Source organism: Olea europaea, unplaced genomic scaffold, assembly GCF_002742605.1.
Source record: "Olea europaea var. sylvestris unplaced genomic scaffold, O_europaea_v1 scaffold4053, whole genome shotgun sequence".
NCBI lineage: Eukaryota > Viridiplantae > Streptophyta > Magnoliopsida > Lamiales > Oleaceae > Olea > Olea europaea.
In genome coordinates, this window is record NW_019260186.1 from 16,649 (window position 1) to 27,344 (window position 10,696).

The 10,696-nt window shown below is 34.9% G+C and overlaps 1 protein-coding gene across 1 annotated transcript in view; it reads left to right on the forward strand.

The window, feature by feature from the left end:
- LOC111387485 (beta-galactosidase-like) overlaps window positions 1-10,696 on the forward strand; it is a 25,408-nt gene that overhangs the window by 6,150 nt on the left and 8,562 nt on the right. The window contains exons 5-11 of the mRNA XM_023012039.1: window positions 1,460-1,661; window positions 2,131-2,209; window positions 3,990-4,173; window positions 5,285-5,350; window positions 5,840-6,094; window positions 7,279-7,485; window positions 7,590-7,893. Coding sequence (XP_022867807.1) covers window positions 1,460-1,661; window positions 2,131-2,209; window positions 3,990-4,173; window positions 5,285-5,350; window positions 5,840-6,094; window positions 7,279-7,485; window positions 7,590-7,893 — 1,297 coding nt within the window. The remainder of the gene's footprint in view (window positions 1-1,459; window positions 1,662-2,130; window positions 2,210-3,989; window positions 4,174-5,284; window positions 5,351-5,839; window positions 6,095-7,278; window positions 7,486-7,589; window positions 7,894-10,696) is intronic.

Genomic DNA, 10,696 nt, shown 5'->3' on the forward strand with positions numbered 1-10,696 from the left:
TGCGTGTGGAGAGAAAGGAACAACCGTTGCTTCGAAGACCAAACAAAGACAAGAGAGCAGATAAGAGAAACATTTTACTTTACTTTGTATTCTTGGTTTAATGCTGTGGCTAGAAATTCTGTAGATGGGTTGCCTAATTTCATGTTTTTCCTTAATAGCTTAAAGTGATTGTACACCTCCCGTGTATTCTCTTTTAAGTAATAAAATTATTTGATTACCTATCAAAAAAAAAAAATTCTACTCAATGAGATGCTTGCTATTTCACATTCGCATCAAACATGAAATTATACACAAATTCTCTTACCAATGTAAAATGAGAATTATCACTGTATTATCACACCATGCAAATGATAATTCTAGCAAGCTCTGCAAAATAACGTGAATGCTAACTATTACCCGTAGGTATGCCTTAAAATGTATCATTCCTGAAAGAGCCATGAACTGAGGTAATTAAATTCATATATAACGACGTATTTGAAAAAATATGAAAAAATCACTAATAGCACCGAGCATCTCACATTTTGGAGATGAATGTGAAGAACAAAATTGTGGAAACAAGATTGTTTATTGCAAAATTCAAAGACTTAACAATATAGAGAGAAATAGAGAGGGGGGGGGGGGGGGGGGGGGGGGGGGGGGGGGGAGAGAGTGGCTACCGGGTAATTTGTGGCAAACATATATGCACGGCGTCGGTATTTATAGGTAATCTTAGGGTAGTTTGTTTAGGATTATCATTGTACCATAACCAATTATTTATTATCTTGGATTATGTAGATAATGACTAATTGATTAGTTCAATTGTATTAAATATCAAATACATACAATACTCGCATGACGTGTCAAAACGTAAATGATTTTCCTAAATTAATTAAGAATTAAATTCTAACTAAACCACAAACTTAAATCGTAGTTCAATTGAATAACTGTGTGGTGATAAGCCCAATTAGTTTAAGATAAATATAATATATTCATATCATCAACTTTCAAAACATCCTAGTCAAATTGAATAACCTTAATTGAATTTGTGATAATTCATTTCAACATCCTAGTCAAATTGAATAGCTTAATTGAATGTGTGATAATTAATATCAACATCCTAGTCAAATTAAATAGCCTTAATTGAACGTGTGATAATTAATATCAACATCCTAATCAAATTAAATAATCTTAACTGGATTTGTGATAATTAATATCATTAATCATGTTTATAGCTATTTTACTTTTTCAAAAACTGTACTGCTAGAAAAGTCATGGAGGAAAGGAATATGTACACTATTTCATTTACAATTTATTTATTTCCACTTTGATCCCTCAACCATTAAGGAAAATCATATAGATGCAAATTAACTATTAGGCATAACAAATTGACTTGCATAAAGACTTACTAGACATGACATTCCTATTAATTGGCAAGTAAATTATATGCAACACAACTAGAAAAATTTGGGGTTCTACATAGAAACATCTTCAAGTGCTCATAGGTTCTAATGCATATTTTTCTGTGATTGAAACAGTTCCATCCAATTGGCAGATGCATGGATTTGATATTCCTATTTATACAAACGTCATATATCCATTTCCGTTGGATCCTCCCAGAGTTCCTGAAGACAATCCCTCTGGTTGCTACAGAACTTACTTTTACATTCCTAAAGAGTGGGAAGGTGAGTTTTAATCGGTACATGTCGATACTAATAGTTGATCATGAAATTTCCGGACAAGTCAATGCTTCCCATTTTTCTCCTTCAAAACAAAATTCATTAATAGGAGAAGTAGATAACAAGATTAGAGGGCAAGACATTCTTAGGTACAAGCAAAATCAAACAAACAACTGAATCCAATTCTGTTGCATGTCTATTAGAGCTTGACTGACCAGATGCTGTAGTGCATAAGGAAGATAGGTTATTTGCTCTACCATGAATATAAATGGTTGCAAGATAATGACCCAGTAGAATTCTATTCCTTGCTACCCGAATTGACCAAATAACTGCCATTAGCTGCAAACCAACACAGTTGGGCATTTATTCATTTTCTTCTCCTCCATCAGGCCCTCTCTCAAAGCACACAATTTGATATTCATAATTTTATTTGGATGTCAACCATATCATGCAATGCATCTATGGCGTTTTACAGGTCGCAGGATATTTTTACATTTTGAAGCAGTTGATTCTGCCTTCTTTGCATGGGTAAATGGACGCCTCATTGGATATAGGTTTGTCATGCATTTTCTTAAGCACTTACTATATTTTGTTGTAAATTTCCCATTTCACTTTGAATTTGCCCTTTCCATCAATGTTACCTTTTATCCTTCCATATGTGGTTGAAGATAAGGGTTATATCTGATAAAATCTGGCTGATGGCTTGGAAAGGACTTATCCTGTGGGATTGCTCCCTTTTTACTCGTACCATATGATCTCATTGGACCTCATTTACTGATACAAGCATATATGAATCCTGAAATCCTCAGACAAGAGGTAGTAGTTGTAAATTTTCCTATGGGACAAAATGAGTGGAGAGAAGTGGATGATAGTCATGATATCATGCTATCAATAAGAATTATACATCGTTAGGTCAAAACTTGATTGAGGGATTAATTTCTTTGTCTATTAACATGTTATTGCACGAATTGAAACCTGAGAGTATATTTCTAATTCATGAACCCTAACAATGATCCAGAATAAATAAGTCGATGTAATGGCACTTTTGAAAAGTAAAAATGAATAGTTCTCAAAGTGAAAATGATTTTTGAGCAGCCAAACGCTAATATTTCATTAGTTTTTCATTTATTGTGATGATTATGAATAATTTACAATGCAAAGAAATTCATAACCCTTTTGTTGTTAGGACATCACCTACAAAATTGTGCATAAAACAGACAAACACGGATAAGGAACGATTATATTGAACATTGCATGTTGGATTTGTCCAAGTGAGAAGTGTCATAATGGTGTTTTCCTACAAACAATCATATTAGTCTTTTAAAGGGATTGTTTTTAAGCTACAAGAAGTGTGTCATTTTCTAGTCACTGATCATTTATAAAATGTATGCAGTACGAAGCTTCAATTCCAACTTTAGTGGCCACAGAATATGAGTTGGGCTAACCATTCATTCCGTAGTGTTTCTAGTTTACTCAAAGGTCAGATTTCCCATTGTTTTTAGTTAGGGTGGTATCTTCTGGTCCGTTGTCTCCACCTTTCTGTACATATGTAGAAACTTACAGAATTTTAAGTATGTCTAAATTTTGGAATGCGTTGCCGGTTCCACTTAGATTTATGAATTTGTGGAGCCGGGTACAAAATTTGGTTAAAATGGAAAGATTAAAAGAAATTCAAAAGGCAGCTACCACTTGTTCTGATGATATCTATATTTTGAGTCAACTCTTTTTGTCCCTACTGCAAGCAATACAGATATATCTTTATACATATGTGCATGGTTACCATTACCTGGAGAGAAAGGCACATGCAAATCCTATACGATTTTATCTTCAATAGAAATTATTTCCTTTTAAGTAGTTTTGGTATTTTGTTGCTGATAAGATCAGATAGAGTTTGTAGGCTTAATAGGTTTTAGACTGGACACTCAGGACAACAAAAGATGAGCTTTGGCATCGGAAAGGCTAAATATAGAGCTTCTGTGGATCTCCTTCTTCTTCAAGTTTTTGTACTTGACCAGGGGATCGCATGAAAATAGGCGAGTTGCATGGAAAAAGGGGATCCACGCGCTTTCATTTTTTTGATTAATTTTGCAATAAGCACCAATTTTCTTATGATTTTAATCATTCTCTATTTGGCTGGGTTAGTTAGAAGTTGCTGCTACTTCAAACGTGTTTGACTACTATACTTTTTAGTATTGATGAAGCCATCTTGGTCCAGAGTGTTGTAAGATGAATATTTTAGTTCGTAAAACATTTTCTTTGTGTTGGGTTTCATTTATAGTACAGAAAACAAAATTATTTTCTTGCGCTAGCTAACTTTTTTTCTTATCTTGTCAGTCAGGATAGCAGACTACCAGCTGAATTTGAGATCACAGACGTTTGTTATCCCAGTGGATCTGACCAGAGGAATTCTCTTGCCGTTCAAGTATTGCGATGGAGTGATGGTTCTTATCTTGAAGATCAGGACCACTGGTGGTTGTCGGGCATTCATCGTGATGTCCTCCTTTTTGCTAAGCCTAAGGTTTGTATTCTCCTGTTGTCTCTACAGGTTTTCTAGATAAAAAAAAAAAAAAAAAGAGTAATTTCTGGAACTACCTTTATGTGGAAACTTTTGTAATAATTCAATATTCATTTATATATGAGAATGTATTCTTTTCCCATGTCAGTGCTTACAATTCAATTCTCTTTTATGCTTTGTCTGGTTCAATCTCTTTTCTGGACAGTGATCTTTGTCAGTTGGAAATTTCTTGCCAACAAAAATATCATCAAAAGATTGACATCAACCACCTTGGGAGAGTGTTCCATGGGATAATAGATATCAATCAGTGCTCCCATTCTTTCTTATGCAAAACTAGTGTTCTTTTAAATCCTTGCTTAGTTCACCTTCCAACTGATACTCCCCCTGATCCTTGCAGGAACTGAATTCGCCTGAAAAATTTGCACGTCTTTGTACAATTTCCCTTCCTCAAAATGTTGAGATCCTGATACAAGGATTTCATACTGGGGAGGGATGTAGATTATGTGGCATATGAATTTATAATGGGCTAGGGATGATTTTTTCTTGAAAGCATCAGGTTTTAGTGAATTTTTTGGAAATTTTGGAAATAGACATTAATAACTTCAAAAATTATGAAACACTGCTGTTTATATTGCTTATGTTGTAGGAAACTTGTGGGGTCTATTATTCATTATTGTTATGCATACAATTCTTTTGGGGGGTTGGGGTGGTTGAAGGAGGGGTACGAAGAAAGAGCGACATTGTTGAAATTGTAGAAAAAGGAAGCTCGCAAGAAGAGAGAAAAAATATGAATCCTAGGTAGGGAAAAATACATCACACTATAATTTCTTGAGAATAAGAAATTGCACGTTTATTTGCTGAGTTAAAAGAATAAAATAAAGCAAGGACCCAAAATCCAAATGCGAAACCAAGGGTATATAATAACTGACCGCTAAATAATATTCTAGACCAACTGCTGCCATTCGTAAACAAGTGAACAACATATTAAGAAAATAATATGACCCATGGACTCTGTGAACTTTCCATTCTTATTTTTTTCTCTCTGTCTGTGTTATCTTGTTTACCAATGGTATATAAGAAATTCAAGTGATCTACTTGGAAAATGAATGTGCAGGTTTTTATTGAAGATTATTTCTTCAGATCCAACTTAGCTGAAGATTTTTCTCATGCAGATATACAGGTAATGATAAATGGCATAACAAAGTTACACCAGAATAAGAAAAGCCAAAAAAATACACCATAAAATCAAATGTATTGCACATGAAAGAGATTTTAAAAAATGGAAATAATGACAATCTGAATCCAATTTCTCTTTTTAATTCCTAGTAACACGAGTGAAAAATATTTCTTTTCCCTTTTTGCTTTTTATTTTTTTTCACCGTAGAAGTCCTGGAATTTTTCTGACTATCTTCATATTTGAAATATTTTCAAATTTTATCTGCTTGGCATGATCCAACTATTTGGTTCTAACTTAAGAGAAAAGCTATACCTTCAACTTGCAATCAAAATCCTCTAACCCTGTTTTAAAATGTAATGTGGCAGTTTGAAATCAAATTCCTGATTGCTTTTGCTAGAAACTTTCTTAAGGTTAACTCATTATTATAATGAAGACCTTATGTTGCAAAAATGCTGAGTTGGATATTTATTTTTTGTCAAATTCACCATCCAGGTTGAGGTGAAAATCGACAAGTCAGCAGTTAGTATTCACAACGCAACATCTGAAGATAAGTTTACGGCGAACTTCACCATTGACGCTGAAATTTTTGACACCGGGAGTTGTTATGCGGGCAATGGACACGTCGATCTTTTATCTACGAATGTGGCCCATCTACAGATGACTCAATCTGTCGATTATATTCTTGGATTCATAGGGTATCATCTTTCAGGGAAAGTGCAGATGCCCAAGCTTTGGTCTGCTGAACAAGTAAAATTTTTCTCTCACATGATATGTTTGCTGCATTCCTCTTGGTTCAAATGTTAACTATTTTCCCTCTGGAGTCCCCCTTTCTGCAAGTTTTCTGGACATGTAATCTTCTAGCTTTTTATACAAGGACATATAATTACATTGTGTTTTAATGAAAAAGAGGGACAATTTTGACTAGTACATGGTGTTTTATAAAACACATCATAATGGACCCTTCACACTAGTGGAAATTGTTTGGAGCAATTTTGCACTTATAATTTAGCTTGTAATTTATTAAAACTTAACGACACTTACCTAAAAAATTATATCTAAGTGTGAGAATTTTAAGCTATTAGATGGTCATTCACAGAGACGGATTTAAGAGGGGGGGGGGGGGGGGGGGCGGTGGCCCCCCCCCCCCCCCCGGCCCAAGGGTTTTTTTTTAAGGTTTTTTTTTTTTTTTTTGGTAAAAAACCAATTTTTTATGTTTAATTTTTTTTTTTCCACATAGTAGCCCGGTTTGAAATTTTATAGCTCGGTCTTGGATCCAATTCTGAATTCGTCTCTGGTCATTCAATATTCAATATGGTATCAAGGAGATAAAGATCCTAATAGCTCGGGCTTGGATCCAATTCTGAATTCGTCTCTGGTCATTCAATATTCAATATGGTATCAAGGAGATAAAGATCCTAGATTCCACTCTTTCTATCACCCATTTATGAACATCCAGTGTAGTGAGTCTTCAAATAGGAAAGGAATATGGCCTACACATAAGTAGGCGTGGCGTGTTCAACGTTTTTTTTGGACCCTATCTGTTGTATGTACTCTCATTCCTCCTTTTGGCCTCGGGTACTATTGTTCCCCAAAGTGACGTACCCCACCCCCACCACTCTTTACCAAGAGCTTATGAGTGCATCCTGGTATGACGATGCAACTATATAGAAATAAATTATATCTTCTCTAATAGCTTAAAGTTTTAGATGAGATGGTGATATTGTTTTATTAGTTGATTCTTCTTGGTCTTCTAGTATAGTGGTTTGCTGTAACCGTAAATAGAAAAATTTCTGTTATTCCAAACTTCATCTTCATCTGACATGTTGTTAATCAGTTTTTTTCCTCGAATTCATTAATTCCTCCATGGAATTACATAATTTCACATGGTTCTTGTGCTCATTTCTCTGATCTAGTTATTTCTATTATGACAGCCAAATCTCTATACTCTTGTTATCACACTGAAAGATGCATCGGGGCTTATAATTGATTGTGAGTCATGCCAAGTTGGCTTTCGACAAATATCCAAAGCACCAAAACAGTTGCTTGTCAATGGACAACCAGTTATGATAAGAGGGGTGAACAGGCATGAACACCATCCACGCCTTGGGAAGACAAACTTGGAGTCCTGTATGGTTCGGGTGAGTCTAAATTCTTTCTCCTTATTTGTGACTGCTTCATGCATTTTCATAATTTTGTTCTATCCCTCTGATTTCACGCATGTCTTTTGTTATTATTCTTGTAGGATTTGGTTTTAATGAAGCAACACAATATAAATGCTGTTAGAAACAGCCATTACCCTCAACATCAACGATGGTACGAGTTATGCGATCTGTTTGGCATGTACATGATTGATGAAGCCAATATTGAGACACATGGTTTTCATCTTTCCCGTAATATAAAGCACCCTACACTTGAGCCAAATTGGGCTTCTTCAATGCTAGATAGAGTCGTAGGAATGGTTGAGAGGGATAAAAATCATGCATGCATCATTGCCTGGTCATTAGGAAATGAGGCAAGCTATGGACCTAATCATGCTGCACTTTCTGGTATGTATACATTATCTATAAGGTTTTCTCTTATTTCTTTTTGGCTTGACCTGACCTTATTTTAATTTAACTAAGATGCCCAAATGCATTGTCTTATATTTATGCATGAACGTCATGAAGCTTAATGGTGGTGTCTATTAATCTCCTATGAACAAGCAATAAACTAAAGAATTCTGAGAGAGATTGTATCTTCTTCTATTAATCAAAAAGAATAATACAAACATTATATATAGTGGAGAAGACAAAGATTCCTTCCACTAAGCAAGGGATATAGGAAAAACATACTCCTTAATTTGTTAAAATAAACAAGGAAACCAACCCCTAAATATCGGGTATTATCTAAATTATAGTATAATACAGCTATAATAAAATAATCAATTACACCTTAATTTCCGATAACTAAATCCCATAAATTTTACACTCCCCCTCAAGCTAGGAGATAGATATTAATCATTCCCAGCTTGTTACTCAATTCTTCAAAGTTGTTTTGAGGTAGAGCCTTGGTGAGGACATTGGCAATCTGAAGATGAGTTGGAGTATACAGCAGATTCAAAGTTTCGTTGTCTAATTTTTCTTTAATAAAATGGCGATCAATCTCCACGTGTTTAGTTCTATTGTGATGGAATGGATTTCTAGCAATTCTGATTGCAGCTTGATAGAACATGTTAATTGGTCCACTTGCTATACATAGTTCTTTGAGAAGTCTCCTTAACCAAATACCCTCACAAATTCCATGAGCCATTGTTCTAAACTCAGCTTCGGCACTACTTCGGGCAACCACGTATTGTTTTTTACTACTCCAAGTTACAAGATTTCCCCAAACGAAGGTGCAGTACCCTGTTGTAGATCTTCGGTCTACTATAGAACATGCCCAATCTGCATCCGTGAATACTTCAATCTTTCTGTCAGAGTTTTTCCTAAAGTATAATATGTAAGTTTTAAGAATAAAACTTCATTTTTATTTCCTTGATCGAAAGAGTAATACATACATGTATATGTAGCAAAAGAATTCTATAGAAATCTTAACTATCCTAGAAAATAGAAACAACTTAATAGTCTAACAATAAGATATCTTTCAGATATCTCTCATATTAACAGAATATAAGAGATAAGATCAGATATCTCTCAGATTTATTGAAATGCAAATAAACTTATCCTAACTTTTTGATACTCCCCTCAAGTTGGTGCATAGATATCTATCATTCCCAATTTGCTAATCATATGTTCAAAATTTGCTCTTTGTAGTCCTTTAGTTAGAATATCTACAATTTGTTGAGTGGTTGGTACAAATGGTAAGCAAATAACACCAAATTCAATCTTCTCCTTAATAAAATGCCTGTCGACTTCCACATATTTGGTACTATCATACTAAACTGGATTGTGTGCTATGCTAATGGCAGCTTTATTATCACAGTATAACTTCATAGGAATTTCAATTGGTTTCTTTAATTCTTCCTTAACTTGATTTAGCCATAGAATTTCACAAACACCAAGAGCCATTGCTCGAAATTCAGTTTCTGCACTGCTTCTGGCTACAACATTTTGTTTCTTGCTTCCCCAAGTTACTAGATTACCCTAAACATAGGTGCAATACTCAGATATAGATCTATCAATCACAGATCCAGCTCAATCTGCATCTGTGTAAACTTCAATCCCTCGATGCTCTCTTTTCTTAAAAGAGCCTTAAGGAGCCCTTACTATCAACAAAGAAATACAGTAGAAGAAGTTATGTTAACCTACAACAAAAGCAGTGCCCTTATAGTGGATTCTAGAAGAATCAACTTCTAGGAGAGAAAGACGTGTATATGAGCATGCATTTAACAGGCGAGCGGACACATTGTTCGTGCCCCATACCCATGGGTCACTCACCAAGCGATTCTTGGCTCACTTCCTTTTCCAGGAGTATTTTTTAAGTATCTCAAAATTCTATACACAGCATCAAGAATTTCTTCATATAGAGTATACATAAATTGACTTACCATATTGGCAGCAAAGGTAATATCCAGACGAGTATGAGACAAGTAAATTAACTTTCCTACCAGCTTTTGATATCTAGCCCCTGTTTGTTTTCCATTATTTACTCATTAAAATGTAAAATATGACCGTTATCCATCACATCAAGCCACCATATTTGAAAATCTATCTCTTGTGTGGGGCCCGTAACGACTATATTTTTCATTCTCACTCTTATATTAATGTGGCTCAAACGGGGCCCAGATAGTATCTAATAGAACACCTTCCTTTGTTTCTCCAAGTTTTACATTAGGATCCATTGGAGTCTCCGAAGATCTGCACCCACTCATTCATGTCTCCTTCAACAAGTCTAAGATATATTTTCTTAGCTAAAAGTTCCTTGAGTTTAATCATCTCTTCAGCAAAGTCTCCTGTCAAAACAATGTCATCTACATGCACAATTAAAATAGATGTCTTGTTTGTGGAATGCTTGACAAAGAGAGTATGGTCAGCTTGACATTGAGTGTAACCACAATTTTTTAGAACTTTAGAGAATCGATCGAACCATGCACGTGATGATTGCTTTAATCCACACAAGGATTTCTTAAGTTTGCAAACCCTGTTGGTTGTAGTATGACTTGAAACCAGGAGGGATATCCATGTACACTTCTTCCTCAAGGTCTCCATCGAGAAATGCATTTTTGACATCTAATTGGTAAAGGGGCAAATCCAAATTAGATGCAAGAGATAGGAGAACACGTACTGTGTTTAGTTTTGCAACAGGGGCAAACGTTTTCTGGTAGTCAATCCCATATGATTGGGTGAATCCTTTAGCCATAAGACGAGCTTT